The sequence below is a fragment of the Anser anser genome (genome assembly GCF_964211835.1).
Source record: "Anser anser genome assembly, chromosome: 29".
NCBI lineage: Eukaryota > Metazoa > Chordata > Aves > Anseriformes > Anatidae > Anser > Anser anser.
This window is the reverse complement of record NC_139750.1, coordinates 1,064,397-1,079,942: the sequence shown is the minus strand read 5'-3', so window position 1 is coordinate 1,079,942 and position 15,546 is coordinate 1,064,397. Positions and strand designations below refer to the sequence as shown.

At 51.8% G+C, this 15,546-nt stretch overlaps 1 protein-coding gene across 1 annotated transcript; it reads right to left on the bottom strand.

The window, feature by feature from the left end:
* Positions 1 to 10,605: 10,605 nt before the first annotated feature.
* On the bottom strand, positions 10,606 to 12,283 carry LOC310887855 (olfactory receptor 14A16-like). The gene has a single exon (XM_083814033.1). The coding sequence runs from the start codon at positions 12,039 to 12,041 to the stop codon at positions 11,091 to 11,093; it is 951 nt and encodes a 316-aa protein (XP_083670159.1). The 5' UTR covers positions 12,042 to 12,283; the 3' UTR covers positions 10,606 to 11,090.
* Positions 12,284 to 15,546: the final 3,263 nt, after the last annotated feature.

Genomic DNA, 15,546 nt, shown 5'->3' with positions numbered 1-15,546 from the left:
TTAGAAACTGGCTGGGTAGCTGGGCCCAAAGTGTTGTGAATGGAGGACTCCACTAGTGACCAGCAGTTGGAGGCCGGTCGTAAGTGGAGTCCCCCAGGGCTCAGTCCTGGGGCCAGTCCTCTTTAATATCTTTATCGATGACCTGGATGAGGGGATCGAGTGCACCCTCAGTAAGTTTGCAGACGACACCAAGTTAGGTGCATGTGTCGATCTGCTCGAGGGTAGGAAGGCTCTGCAGGAGGATCTGGATAGGCTGGACCGATGGGCTGAGGCCAACTGTATGAAGTTCAACAAGGCCAAGTGCCAGGTCCTGCACCTGGGGTGCAACAACCCCTAGCAGCGCTTGAGGCTGGGAGATGAGTGGTTGGAAAGCTGCCTGGCAGAGAAGGACCTGGGAGTATTGGTTGATAGTCAGCTGAATATGAGCCAGCAGTGTGCTCAGGTGGCCAAGAGGGCCAACAGCATCCTGGCTTGTATAAGAAACAGTGTGGCCAGCAGGACTAGGGAAGTGATTGTCCCCCTGTACTCAGCTCTGGTGAGGCTGCCCCTCGAGTACTGTGTTCAGTTTTGGGCCCCTCACTACAAGAAGGACAACGAGGTCTGGAGCATGTCCAGAGAAGGTCAACGAAGCTCTTGAGGGGTCTGGAGAACAAGTCTTACGAGGAGTGGCTGAGGGAGCTGTTATTGTTCAGCCTGGAAAAGAGAAGGCTCAGGGGAGATCTTATTGCACTCTACAGATATCTTAAAGGAGGCTGTAGTGAGGTGGGGGTTGGTCTGTTCTCCCACATGCCCAGTGATAGGATGAGGGGCAATGGGCGAAATTTGTGCCAGGGGAGTTTTAGGTTGGATTTTAGGAAAAAGTTCTTTACTGAAAAGGTTGTTAGGCATTGGAATGGGCTGCCCAGGGAAGTGGTTGAGTCACCATCCCTGGAGGTATTTAAAAGACGTTCAGATACAGAGCATAGTGATATAGTTTAGTGTAGGACTTGTTAGTGTTAGGACATAGGTTGGACTAGGTGATCTTGGAGGTGTCTTCCAACCTAGAGGATTCTGTGAGTCTGTGGTAATGTCAATTATTACAGGAATGGTCAATATTCTGTGTGTGTGTGTATGTTTATTTCAACTTTTTTTTTTTTTAATTTCGCTCATTTTGCAGATTAAAATTGTATTATTCATCCCATTTCCATTCCAGTATCTACTTGTTGAGCATAGTTCAAAGTCTCTGCAGACAACAAGCCAGGCTCTCTATGAATATAAACAAAAGAAAGGAGCCTGCAGTGCCTTCTTTGTCTGACGTCCTTCCTCTGAGACCTGCTCTGGATCTGCAGGGGCAGTTCCTGTGTGCAGGGGTGCTGAAAAAAAGAGCCCCATCCCAGCAGCACGGCCAGGGAGCACCAGCGCTTGGTGCCTGCAGAGCTGCTCTCTTGCCACTGCCGCCCTCTCTGGCTGAGCCCTGCTGGTGGGGTCAGGCCCGGCTGCTCCTGTAGCTTGGTGCCAGTGCTGCTGTGGGGCTGTGCTGGGACTGCAGGCAGGGACAGGCAGTGGGCACGGCAGTGGCACAGCTGGCCTCCACTTGCTGCAGCGCTTCCCTCCTAAGAGGGGATCTCCTCCGGGCACTGCCTGAAGGCTGAGGCCTTCCTGTAAAGTTGCTGTCAAGAACAAGCCCAAGGAAGAGACTCCAAAGAGGCTCTGTGCTTTCCTGCTTTCCAGATGGGCTCAGGGTGGTGAGAGCAGAGTCCCAGCACGGAGTTTAGGGATCTGGGGCTGGTTCACAAGTTCCCTGTTAGTTGATAGTGGCCATACACTCGGGCTTCACAGAATATGAAGCCGCTGATCGCAGAGGAATATGTTGTCCTTATTCTTTTATTATATTTTATTTTTTTTTTTTTGGTCCTGGAGGGATCCAGGAGCTTCCAGGAGAGCCCAGGTGATCTGCAGGGGCAATATAAGCCTGGGAGACAACCGCAGAGCATGAGCCTGTCCAAGGTGGACTGACCAGAGCTCAAGTGCTCAATCTGGTGTGAGCAGGCAGAGGAGAGCTCTGCAGCCCCAGGGCACACAGCAGCCCCAGCTAAGGAGTCTGGCGAGTGATTCCTTGCAGCCCTGGGGCAATGGCAGTGACCCCATGAGCTGGGTCTGCCTCCCAGCCTGCCCAGCACGGCCCTGCAGAATATCCCCATGCCCCGGGCCCCACAGCCCCCTCGCTCTGCAGAGCAGCACCGCCAGCTGGGGCTGGGGCTGGGAGAGCGCTTCCCCTGAGTGTCTTCTAGGCCAGCTTCAGGCACATGGCTTCTGGACGTGAGCGTGATCTTCACTGTGCACAAGGAGCTGAGAGACCACAAACAAGCACGGGGCTGGAACATTGCCTGCAAGGTCCCTCCTGCCCTAGCAGCTCACAGGAGTGACACAGAACTGGCTGCTGTGCGTCAGAGAGGCTGGGAGTCCAGCAGCAGTGCCATGGGCTTGAAGGATCACAACCAGCTCACTTCTACCTGGGCAGATTCTGGCCCAAGAAAGGGGTGTTTTGTAGGTATGGTATTAGGAGGGCAGTGGTGCCTCAGAAGCTCTAAGTCCAGGAGGAAGCAAATGGCTGTTAAATGGCCTGTGAGTTGACTTCTTTCTGAAGTAGCTGACAGGTCATCCCTTGACTCCTGGCTGGGATCTGTGCCTTTAGGCTCACATCTGCTGGTCTCCATGACAGGCCAGCAGATGCACCTGCTTTGCACATAGTTTGTGAGATCCTCTCTTCCTAAGTACCTGGTAGGCCCCATTGAGGAAGAGGTCTTGAAGAGGTGTTGTCATGTCAGAGGTTTCAGCTTTTGCCTCATTCATCCTTCAGGGCTGCTTTCAGTTTTCTACACAGAGGGGGCCACTGCCTCCCAGATGCCTGGGGGAACACAAAGCCTTCATGAGGCCATGGAAAAAGTTACCCTGGGTCCATAGGAGCCATTCTGGAACCAAAACATATAGGCAGGAAGCGCACTTTTGTGGTGTTGCAGAGCTGCTGGGCACATTGTGCAGGGTGCTCCGACAGCCTTTGTGTCCTTCTCCATGCTGGCTTAGGAGCTGCTTCTTTCTCAGGAACAGAGCAGCCAACAGAGGTGAGACAGATACTCTGAGTTCATGAAAGCCATCAGAAAGCTGCCCCTAAGAAGATGAGTGATATAGGGAGGGCAGGAGGAGCCTGGCCAGGAGAGATGTGAGATTTGAGGGAGGAAAGAGGAGCTTGGCGAGCAGAAGCTAACGATTTTGGAGAGGTAAGAACATTCAGGTAATGTTGATCCCACCATAAAGCTGACTTAAAGCAGCCACATGAGGCCCTTACCCTATTTTAACCTGTTACATTAATACCTAAATCTAAATGCCACTCCACACCCTGACAGGAATCCACTTCAAAGGTGAATGCGAAAGGCCATGGATCTGAGCAGCTTGTAGGCCACAAGGAGGAGATAGGTGGGAATGCTCTGATGAGCTCAGCTCTGCCTCAGGATCTCCTGCCCCAGCAGGAGGAATGTGACTGTGGAAGGGACTGTGAGGTCACTTCTCTCTCTGCAGTTGATAGGGCAGCAGCAGCAACGTGTCACGGAAAGGGACTGTGAGGTCACTTCTGTCTGAAGTAGCTGACAGGTCACACTTCTACCTAGGATCTGTGCTTTTCAGCTGACATCTGCCAGTGGCCCTGCTAGGCCAGCAGAAGGCACCTGGTTGGCATGCTGACTGTGGGATCCCCTCTGCCTACATGCCCAGGAGGACCCATACAGAAAGAAGGCCTGAATATAGGTTGTCCTGTCCCTTCTGCTTGAGTACATGAGTGGACAGCAGCAGGCACAAGGCTTGGTTGTGTCTACGCAAGAAGCTGCAAGGCCAGCAGCAGGACCATGGCTTGGAAGATGCTGGTGAGGTGACTTCTGTCTGGTTGGCTGACAGGCCGCAAGAAGGCCAATGGGTTGGGATGTCTATTTTAGGACTGGTTTCCACCCTGATGGAGCTTTCTTTGGTAGTAGGAAAGAGCAGGAGAGAAAAAAAATGCCACAAAGTGCACCTTGGAAGGCTGGCGCTGGTCATGAAGAAGAAATGTCCCTCAAAGGGTTGTGCTGTGGTGCCAGAGGTCATCCAAAGAGTGTCTGTGATCAGAACATGGCTTTGTGTTTCAAGGAACAGCTGGTGAGGGTTGACAAGACATCAGTGAAACCACGGAAATGCCGGGATGAGAGCAAGGTGGTGAACAGAGATGGGTGTCTGCAGCCTTCAAGGAAATAGGGCAAGGTGTGGGGCAGCATAGAGAAGCCTGGAGAGGACAAAGAGGTGGGTGCTGGCAAGAAGGGAAGGCCCCAACAGCCCTGACATTTTTGTCCCCTTGGATAGAGCTTCTGAGGAGATGAGATATAGTCATTGCAAGGAAGCTCATTGCTTTCTTGAGACCCTGTGCAGAGGCAGGGGGGTGTCATACCATTGTTCTCATGGCATCACACTGCCCACCACATCCCACAGACCCCCAGCAAGAGCCCTGAGCCAGACGTGGAGGTGCAGGATCTTCCCTCCCAGTGGCTGGAGTCAGGACCCAGCCCTTTTACTTCACCACCACAAACCCAGAGTTTTCTCAGCACAGTGCTTTGCCTATCTGTAATCATGGCCTCCACCTATCTGCCCTAACAAGTCCCTGAGGAGAATCTCTTGGTAACAGCCCTCAGTGGGGCCCATTAATACTCCAAGTCACTTCAAGTATTCCTTCTGACTTTATTTTCTCAAACAATTGCATCATTCTCCTCTCAGTATCTGAGGTTCAGATACAGAGCATCAAAATCCACCATGGAATTCATTAAAATGCAGAAACACCTAAGGAACCATATGTCTCCCATAGTTTTATTCAAGTCTTCAAGACTTGGACAGCTAATTGGAGAGCTTTCATGGTGTAGTTAAGGAGGAAGATTTCAAAAAGCACCTAATAAAAATCTTTTCTCATTTTAAAGCGTGGATTTTGTTGCATTTCAGTTTTGAGCATCTTTCTTCAATTGATATTAATCCAGGGCTTCTCCTATGGAGACATCCATAGGGAGGAACAGCAGACTCTTGAGGTCTGACAGTGCATGGACAACCTTGCTCCTCTCCACCCCAACCCTGACATTTCTCTCATTGCCACCTGGCACTTGCATCACTTTTCCTTAAACCAGACTTCTGCACTGAAGTCTGCAGCTGGATGTTACAGCCCCTTTGCACCAGCTTCCCCCTGCTTTTCTTAGAGACCTGGCTGCACACAGGCACAGAAGGGTTTTTCCTTATTTTAAAACAAACAACAGGAAAACATGCAGCAATTTTCCAAGCAGCAAAGCAATCTCCTCATCTTGAATGTCTCCAGTGAGGTTTACCTTCCCCAAAGGATGACTGTAAATTAAGTATTTTATACTGATTGATAGGAAATTATAAGTATTAAGATAAGTATTATTCCGTATGATCCTAATTCAATGACAAATGATGAAGAGCTTGCTACAGAAACAATTAGGCAGACTGCTAATAGATGGGCAAGCTTGAACTCAATGAAGCTCAAAGCAGCAACTGGGTCAGTGAGAGCGGCCTGAATGATCAAAGAGTAAGGGGAGGGCAAAGCAGGAGAACCATGGGAAGTGCATAGATCCAGACAGGCAGCTGGAAAGGGGACATTCAACATGGATTGTTTATTCAAGGTGGGTGGAAGTACCTGGAAGATGAGGGAGTACACCATGATGGACAAAGTGATGACAATGCAAGTACAGGTGACCATCAGTATTTCTTCTCCTGTGATGAATATAGATCCTGAAAATTCACCTGAAGAAGGATGTAGATCACTGGTGAAGGAACTGTCTTTTTGTGCCATCACCAATGCGGATTACAAAAACACTTCCACACATAACGGTAATACGTCCCACCCCATTTTTGTCATCCTGTGGGGCAGGGGAGAGGGAGCTGACAGCCAAGGGACACATTTGAGTGTGGAAGGTGGGGCCCAGCAGAGACAAGGAGTCAAGGCAGTGGGTGGTGGAGGCCAGGAGGAGCAGCCCAAAGGGTGGTGCTGCTTGTGAGCACACGTTTGTTCCAGGAGTCTTAGTGGGCAGCAGCAGTCCAGAGACGAGGGGAGGCCAGGAAGCACATGCCAAGAGCATTCCTGCTAGCAGAGACAAGGCTGGGTCCGAGGGCAAAGGGAGAGGCAGGCCCAGGGCAGGGGGCTGCACTGGCCCTCAGCAGTTTTGCTGGCTGGCATGCACTGGGAGGTCCTGGCGTGCATCAGAGAGCAGCAAGGAGGGTGCTGGAGAGGGCTGGGGTGAGGTGGGTGGCAGAGCCCCATGCAGGGGCTGGCTGGGGGTCCCCTCTGCTGCAGCCACTGCAAGGAGCGTGGCAGGAGGAGGGCAGGCAGGGCTCGTGGCCACAGTGCAGAGCCTGGCCCTGGACGCTCCATAACTGCCTTGCAGGTCCTGGCAGGCTGCAGTGAGGGGACGAATGCCCTGGCCCCCCTTCCTGCTCTGCCCAGGCCAGCAAGGGCCCAGAGCATCCTCCTCTCCCCTGCCCCTGCAGCTCTGGGCTCCCTTTGCACAGCCCTGGCTCTGCAGCACCAAGCCCTGCTGGGAGCCCTCCCCTGCATGCTCCCACCGCTCCCTGACGCTGCTGTTGCCCTCTGCCAGGCAATGCCTAACCTAGCCCAGCCCCTGCCCACCTCTCGCCACCTCCCTGCCCTCTCCCCAACACAGCCCAGCCCAGTCCAGCTGAGCAGCCCAGGCTGGGCTGGCCCCAGAGCAGTGCCCACCGCAGGCTGCTGCAGGGCTCTGGGCATGGCCACCACAGCCCCAGCCCCTTGCAAGTCACCACAGCTGCTGGGACAAAGGTGGCTCTGGGCCTCCCCAGCAGCCCCCGGGCTGGGAGAGCCATGGCTCAGGAAATGGAGGTCCGTGAAGCTGGAGGAGCGCTGGTCTCTTGCTTGGGAGATCCCCAGCACAGAGTCTCGGTGCCTCTCAGGGCCAGCCCCGCTCCCCGGGCCAGCACAAGAGGCCTGCCCCAGGCACAAAGCAGCTCCAGATTCCTCTCCAGGATGCGATTTACCATCAGGCCCAGCACCAGTGGGACACTCCCAGGCCAGTGAAAGGCCAGCTACTATTTGCTAGGCTATGTGCAACCAAGAAGGCATCCCACAGTCCTTCAGTGATCACTATGGGACTCTGATCCATGGTGAAGCCCAGAAAAGCAAGAGGCCTGTCCAGGGAAGGTGTCCTTGGTTGTATTTCTGACACTATCTTTGGCAGACGAGTGCAGACATGTGACAGAGATGCCACTGTAGAGACATCAGGACTGTCACCAAGGTACCCGTGATCTGAGGGCTAAGAGAAATGCAAGGGAACAAGAGAACAAAGTGGAAGCCAAAAGAGAGCAGCAGTGAAAAGGCCACATCCTGCTGCTGGCCATGGCCATGGCTCCAGGGAAGCAGCAGCCCCGACCCGAAGGCAGCAGAGAGGCAGAGCCCAGCGGGCAGTGAGGGGCAGCCCTGAGGGCCACCGGGGCTGCTCCTCCATGTGGCAGCTGGGCTCTTGGTCCTGAGCTCCTCGTGCATGTTGGGGCTGCTCCCCCAGCTGCAGAAGAGATGGGAGGAGATGGGACATGAGAGCAGTAAATTTCTACTCTCTTCTTGATTGTCGTTATCTGCACGAGAATCCCAGTTCTATAAGTACATTAGAGGATTGGGTCAAAACTAAAAAAACATTACATATCGGACACTAAGAATAACATTAAGTCAAATGCACGAGCTTTAGACTATATTAAGAAAGAAATAAAATTAAAGAAGATTGTCCTAACAGTTTATTTCAGAAAACATCAGTGCCCTGATAGGATTATAGGCACATGATTAATGTTGAAGAATGTGTGCAAATGCTTGCTTGAAGCATGTATCCAAAGAGTTTCTTCACTGCATCCTTGAGCTCCTGGTTCCTCATGCTGTAGATGAGGGGGTTCACTGCTGGAGGAACCACCAAGTACAGAACTGCCACCTGCAGGTCCATGGATGGGGTGGAGAATGAGGGGAGCTTCAGGTAGGCAGACTAGCCAGTGCTCACAAACAGGGGGACCACGGCCAGGTGAGGGAGGCACGTGGAAATAGACAGTGGCAGTGTCCACTCTGTTGGTCCTCCCTGCCTCTCCCAGGCGGCCAGCACAGCCCCTCCCCAGCTCTCCATTCCTCCCTCTCCTTTCCCCAGCCCAGCCCAGCAGTGCAGCCCAGGCTGGGCTGGCCCCAAAGCAGCAAATGGAGAAGTGGAGGTCAGTGGCAGTGTCCCTGCTGCTGCCGTCTGCAGGAGAATACCCTCCCTCAAGCATCCAGCAGGCATCCAACCAGCTCATGCTTCAGAAGGCCTCCCACACATCCAGACTCATGTTTCCCATTGCTGCCTTTAAAAATTCCAGGGCATCCTGAAGGAAATGGCCACTGCTGTGTGGAAAATTGAATCAAGAACTGAATATATATTTTAGGAAAATGTTGAGAACTCTGCAGAGAAGGAGTTAGTGTTAAAGTCATGATGACTAGCATTGGTCATATCCATATCCAGTGAACAAGGGCCCAGCCCAGACTGCTCTGTGGTTCCCCCGTCTCTTCCAGGAAGGCAGCCCAGCCCAGCCCCTCCCCAGCTCTCCACATCTCCCTCTCCTCTGTCTAGCCTAGCTCAGCCCAGCCCAGCAGAGCATTCCAGGCTGGGATGGTCCCAAAGCAGCAAATGGAGAAGTGGAGGGCAGTGGCAGTTTCTCTGCTGCTGCCATCTGCAGGACATTCCCCTCCCCAACACAGCCTGCAGCCCCCCAGGCCAGCCCCGCTCCAAGACACAGCACAGCACCACAGTGCTGGCCCTGGGGCTCCTCAGGCAGCGCCACTGCACACACACACAGCACCCTGCTCTGCTCCTGGGACACCCCATGTCCCACACAGCCTTGCCCCAGCCCACCACGTCTGGGCTGGCCTGAGCAGCCATTCCTGCAGCCCCTGCCCATGCTGCCCACAGCCCCCGAGCTGGCGGTGCTGCTCTGCAGAGCGAGGGGGCTGTGATGCGCGGGGCCGTGGGGGCACTCTGCAGGGCCGTGCTGGTCAGGCTGGGAAGGCAGAGCCAGCTGGTGGGGGGCACTGCCACTGACTGCCTCCCACACAAGTGGTTCTTTGGCTATGGAGGGTGCGCACAGATAGCCGGCCTTCTTCAGAGTCAGAGACTCATGGAATAGCCGAGGTGGAAGGGACCCACAAGGATCATCTAGTCCAACTTATTTCCAATGTCATTAGATGTTTTGGGGTGGCTCACTGTATTCAGTCTACGAAATTTCAACACAGGTATAAAATCTCAGCAGACTGCTTTCCCTCTACCTGCTGTGTTCCCTGGAGTGGCAGAACTCTCCTTTGCCTGTTCCCACCCAGATTTAGCACTTTATCTGTACTTCAAAAAATTATCTTTACTTTGCAAAATCCATGGGAGTAGCTTTGGGAGAAGATCTGTGCCTTCAGGCACTGCCCTCAGCAGATCCCCTTTTATGCTGGAGATGCTGGTACAGAGCCAGCTGTGTTAGAGAAGTGCCCCTGGCCTGTCCCTGCCTGTGGACACTGGACTGCCCCACAGCAGCACGGTGAGCAAGTGACAAGAGCAATTAGTCCTGACAGCAAGATAAGGGCTCTGAAGGAGAGTGTGGGAGGTGAGAGGGAGAGCGGCTTGGGACAGACCAAGCCCTGGGGCTCCCTGGCAGTGCTGCTGTGCCAGGACACTTCTCCCCTCCACCTCTGCACACAGCCAAGAGCCCCTGCAGCTCCACTGCGAGTCTCTGAGGAAGGATCTCAGGCGATCAAGTCACTGCAGGGTCCTTGTTTTTATTTAAATACAGAGAGCCTGGCTCATTGCACCAAGTCTGGGAGTCACATGGGATATGTAGGTACTGAAATGAAAGAATATGAACAAAGACATATCTTTGTGGACAATAATTTCACAAGTAAAATAAAGAGAAAAAATATACTCACAAGCAAAATAAAAAACAAACAAACCTGCATCTGGGCCTTTAATGAGTTACATTATGAATGATATGCAGAAAAAGAACTAGACAGGAGGATCGAGTGCATCCTCTGCAAGTTTGCAGATGACACTAAACTCAGTGGTGCAGTTGATGCAATAGAAGGAAGGGATGCCATCCAAAGGGACCTGGACAAGCATGAGAAGTGGGCCCATGAGAAACTAAAGATGTTCAGCAAGTCCAAGTGTAAGGCGTTGCACCTACCTCACAGCAATCGCAGACATGAGGACAGACTGGGAGAAGAATGCATTGAGAGCAGCCCTGCAGAGAAGGTTCTTGTTCTGGTGGACATGAACTGTTCAACATGAGCCATCAGTGCGTGCTTGCAGCCCAGAAGGCCAACTGCATTCCGGGCTGCATCAAAAGAGGAGTGGCTAGCAGGTCGAAGGAGGTGATTGTCCCCCTTTACTCTGCTATTGTGAGGCCCCGCTTGGAGTACTGAATCCAGGTTTGGGGCCCCAGCACACGAAGGATGTTGATCTGTTAAAACAGATCCAGAGGAGGGCCACAAAGATGATCAAGGAGCTGGAGCACCCCTCCTGTGAAGGAAGGCTGAGAGAGTTGGGGTGGTTCAGCCTACAGAAGAGAAGGCTTTAGGGCGAATTCGTTGCCTACAAACCACCTGTCTGAGCTGGGGCAAGAGCCCAGTGCAGGGAACGGTGGTTACGAGGGGCTGTCTGTGATGATTGCATCTTCTCACTAAATAAAGGGGGCATAAAAAAGGATGGAAAATGACTTTTTACTCAGTCAGATAATGACAGGACAAGGGGGAATGTTTTTAAACTAAAAGAGGGGAGATTTAGATCAGAGGTTAGGAGGAAATTCTTCACTCAGAGAGTGGTGAGGCACTGGAACAGGTTGCCCAGAGAACTTGTGTATGCCCCATCCTTGGAGGTCTACAAGGCCTGGCTGGATGGGGCCCTGGCAAACCTGATCTAGTGGGTGGCATACTTGCCCATGGCAGGGGGGTTGGAACTAGATGATCTTTGAGGTCCATTCCAAGCCACGCAGTTCTATGTTTCTATGTTTCTATGATTCTAAGACGGGCATATTATTCCTTCTGAAAAACATCCATTCGTCAGTTTCCACACTGCATCTTTCAACTCCCGGTTCCTCATGCTGTAGATAAGGGGGTTCACTGCTGGAGTCACCACTGAGTACAAAACTGCCAACAAAAGATTCAGGGATGAGGAGGACATGGAGGGGGGCTTCAGGTAGGAAAATATGGCAGTGCTGATAAACAGGGAGACCACAGCCAGGTGAGGAATGCATGTGGAAAAGGCTTTGTGCCGGCCCTGCATCGAGGGGATCCTCAGCACAGCCCTGAAGATCTGCACATAGGACAGCACAAGGAAAACAAAGCACCCAAATAGTAAACAGGCACTAACCACAATAAGCCTAGCCTCTTTGATGTAGGCGTCTGAGCAGGAGAGCTTGAGGATCTGGGGAATTTCACAGAAGAACTGGTCCAGGACATTGCCTTGGCAGAGGGGAAGTGAAAATGTATTGGCAGTGTGCAGCACAGCATAGAGAAAAGTACAGGCCCAGGTAGCTGCTGCCATGTTGACACAAGTTCTGCTGTCCATTATTGTCCCATAGTGCAGGGGTTTGCAGATGGCAACATAGCGGTCATAGGCCATGATGGTGAGAAGAGAAAAAAACTCTGCTGTGACAAATGTGACAAACATAAAGACCTGGGTAGCACAGCCAATGAAGGAAATGGCCCTGGTGTCCCAGAGGGAATTGGCCATGGCTTTGGGGACAGTGGTGGTAATAGTGCCCAGGTCGAGGAGGGCGAGGTTGAGGAGGAAGAAGTACATGGGTGTGTGGAGGCGGTGGTTGCAGGCTACGGCTGTGAGGATGAGGCCGTTGCCCAGGAGGGCAGCCAGGTAGATGCCCAGGAAGAGCCCGAAGTGCAGGAGCTGCACCTCGCATGTGTGTGCGAATGGCAGGAGGAGAAACTCGTTGGGGAAGGTGCTGTTGGACATTTGCTGCCTCGGGTCATGCAGACCTGCTCTAGGAGAAGCAAAAAGTGAGAAGTTAGGTAGACTTCTCTGAGCAAAACCCAGTTCTCCTTCAGAGATATTACTGTTCCTTGTGTGGAATGAGGAATGAGTCAGCTCATTCAACAACCCTCCCAAGTGAATGACAGTGTGCCTGACAACGTAGAATGCAGTTTGGGCACATTGTTCACCAGCAGTCCAGTTCAGAACAGAAGCTTACACCCATCTGCACCCTAGACAAAGAAGCAGGAGAACCACACACATGTGGAGAAATAAGAGAGAATACCACAATGCTCCAACCAGCTGACAGAGAGAAAATCAGATTGGCATGCAGTGAAGCCTTCACCCTACCAAGCTTGCATGCTGCCTAGAGAAGTGACACTGCAGGGCAGGGACTCTTCGCCTCCTCGTTGTGTATCACACTGCAGGACACAGGCTCCTCTCCTCTTCTGGAGGTCCAGATGAGGAGGTGGTGGCTCATGCCCTAAAGCCCCTAAGGGCAGAGGCTGTGCTGGGTGGCAGAGGAGAGCAGGGGGTTGCTGCAGAGAAGGTGCCTCCATTGCAGGCCTGGCAGGGAGTGCCTGAATCTCCCCTCCCTTGGCATTTCAGGCAGCAGCTCCCTCTCCCTCCCTGCCCACGTCTCTGCTGCCTGGAGCTGTCCCAGCTGGCAGCTGCTTCCCTGTCCCCACATCTCCTCCCTGCCATTGCTCACAGACCCTATCCCACCTGACGTGTGCTCAGCTTTGTTCTGCAGACATCTCCTGTCCCAGATAATTGCCCAGGGACATCTCCTCATGTTCAGCAGATATACAGCAGCTCTGACCTGTTTTGAGAGTCCTTCAGGGCAGGAAATTGAAAGTAGAGACCTCAGAGTGTGCCTTCCCTACTAGTAGTGCAGGCCTTTCTCTTCCATTTCAAGAATCTCCCCCAAAGATTCCCTGGGGATGCTGTGGAGCTGTAGCCACCCTACCCCAGGCAGCAGCCTCTGGGCACCAGCAGGACCCTGTTCTGCTCTGCCCTTCTGAGGGGACTCCTTCCACCCACAGCTTCTCCCCACAGTGCCCTGGGCAGCTCCCCGGACAGGCTGAGTGCTGAGCCTGGCAGGCAGCAGAGGCCCTGCCCCGGCACACAGCCCCTGGGGCACAGCAGGGACCCCGCTCTGCACCACAGCCCTGGCCACCTCTGCCTGGAACCCGGCTGCACAGCCTGTAGCCAGCCGCACAGAAAGAAACCAGAAGTGGTTTTCCACAGAAAGGAAAAGTCTGTCTGGCCTGTTTTGCCAGTGACAATAATTGCTGAATGATCTTCCTGTCCTTATCATAACCCTTGAGCCTTTTTTCATTGTATTTTCTCCCCCTTTCCCTTTGAGGAGGGGGATTGAGAGACCAGTTGTGGTGGGGCTCAGCTGCCCAGCTGAGTATAACCACCACATATAGGGGGAAAAAACAAAATAGGTCAAAGGGCTGAAAGGTATGTCCTGTGAGGAGAGCCTGAGGACACTTGTGTTGTCTAGTCTGGAGAAAAGTAGGCTGAGAGGTGACCACATTACTGTGGACAACAAGTTCCTGAGAAGGGGAATTGGTGTTGGAGGTGATCTTTTCTCCCTGGTAACTGTCAGGATGTGTGGGAACAGCACAAGGCTGCACAAGGGAGATTCACACTGGACACCGGGAAACACTTCTTTACTGTGAGGTTGGTCAAACACTGGAACAGACTTCCTAGAGACCTGGTTGATGTTCTGTGACTGTCAGTATTCAAGAGGCATTTGGACAGTGCTGTCACACATAGTCTCTAACTTTTGGTCAGCCCTCAAGAGGTCAGGCAGTTGAACTGGATGAACTATTGAACTATTGAACTTTTCTTTTCTTTTCTTTTCTTTTCTTTTCTTTTCTTTTCTTTTCTTTTCTTTTCTTTTCTTTTCTTTTCTTTTCTTTTCTTTTCTTTTCTTTTCTTTTCTTTTCTTTTCTTTTCTTTTCTTTTCTTTTCTTTTCTTTTCTTTTCTTTTCTTTTCTTCTCTTCTCTTCTCTTCTCTTCTCTTCTCTTCTCTTCTCTTCTCTTCTCTTCTCTTCTCTTCTCTTTTCTTTCTTTTCTTTTCTTTTCTTTTCTTTTCTTTTCTTTTCTTTTCTTTTCTTTTCTTTTCTTTTCTTTTCTTTTCTTTTCTTTTCTTTTCTTTTCTTTTCTTTTCTTTTCTTTTCTTTTCTTTTCTTTTCTTTTCTTTTCTTTTCTTTTCTTTTCTTTTCTTTTCTTTTCTTTTCTTTAAAAATGTGCCATCCCTAGCCTGAGTACATGCAGTGCAGTTGTCCAACTCAGGGGCAGAACTTAGGATTTGTCCTTGTTGGATATCATGTAGTTTTGATTGGCCTATCCCTCCAACATGTTTCCTATTGCAAAAGAGAGTACTATCGGAGATGGTGTTGAAAACCTTCATGGAATCCTGGTACATGAGACCCACTGCTCTCCTTTTACCCACAGATGTTGCCATTTCATCCTAAGAAGTAACGAAATTGATCAGTTATGATCCACCCAGGGTACACTCACCTTCTCATTTGAACCCTCGGAAATAGGATCCAAGAGGATACGCTCTGGAACATGCTCCTCAGCCTAAGAAAGTTTCCTAAGAACCTCAGCTCTCCTTATGGTACATGACTCAATTTTGTCTGCTGCTCAGAAAAATACTAATGAGCAGTAAAAAGATTCAGTGGTCCTAAATGTAGGCATCTGCTTTCATTTCCATTTCCCCATGAAAATCTCCCTACACTTAAAAATGATGTCCCCAGATGTTTTCTGACTCTGAGAATTAATTCATCAGAGTGTGAAGATAGCTAGATATGTCCTTGACCAGCTCTGGCACCTCCAAGATCACCAGGGGTCTTCATCTGAACAGCTCCCTCCTGGTCTCTGTCTCCATTAAATGTCCTGAGAGCTGAGACAGGCAGCTTACATGCAGATGCCTGGTTTGTGCCTACCTGAAATAAGGCAAGAGGAATCCCAAACCCTATGGGCTTGTATGAGGCAAAGGAGGGTGCTGAGCCCCCTTGTAGCCTCTGGACTCTCTCGGTTGACTCATCTGAAACCCTTTCCTCAGCAGAGGGAACGGTGATCCCTCCATGCCCTTGCCTGGGTGTCCTGCCTAAATGCAGGACATGGAAAAGGTTATTCTTGGACATCATACTTTTTTCTGATATCAGGAACAACAGTGCTGGAAATGGACAGAAGGAACATCAGTTACTGCTTCAGTCTGTTTCAAAGTCGATTCCCCTGGAGGCCCAGGGACTTGTCAAGAGCTCCCTGTGCTGCTGAGCAGGGCCGGGCTCCTGGGCCCAAGGGGAGCTCGTGGCAAGCGGGCAGCGCTGCAGAGAGACAGCTCTGCCCAGGAGCAGCTCCTCTGCACAGCGCAGCAGGGCTGGGGGCACTGCCTGCAGGGGACAAGGGTGGCTGAGAGAAGGGAGGGAGATGTTAAAGGCAGTGTGGAGGGGGACTGCTGAGAGCT

What these genes read in the sequence shown, in the direction of transcription:
- LOC310887855 (XM_083814033.1), bottom strand. Translation starts at nt 12,041, where the DNA reads ATGTCCAACAGCACCTTCCCCAACGAGTTTCTCCTCCTGCCATTCGCA.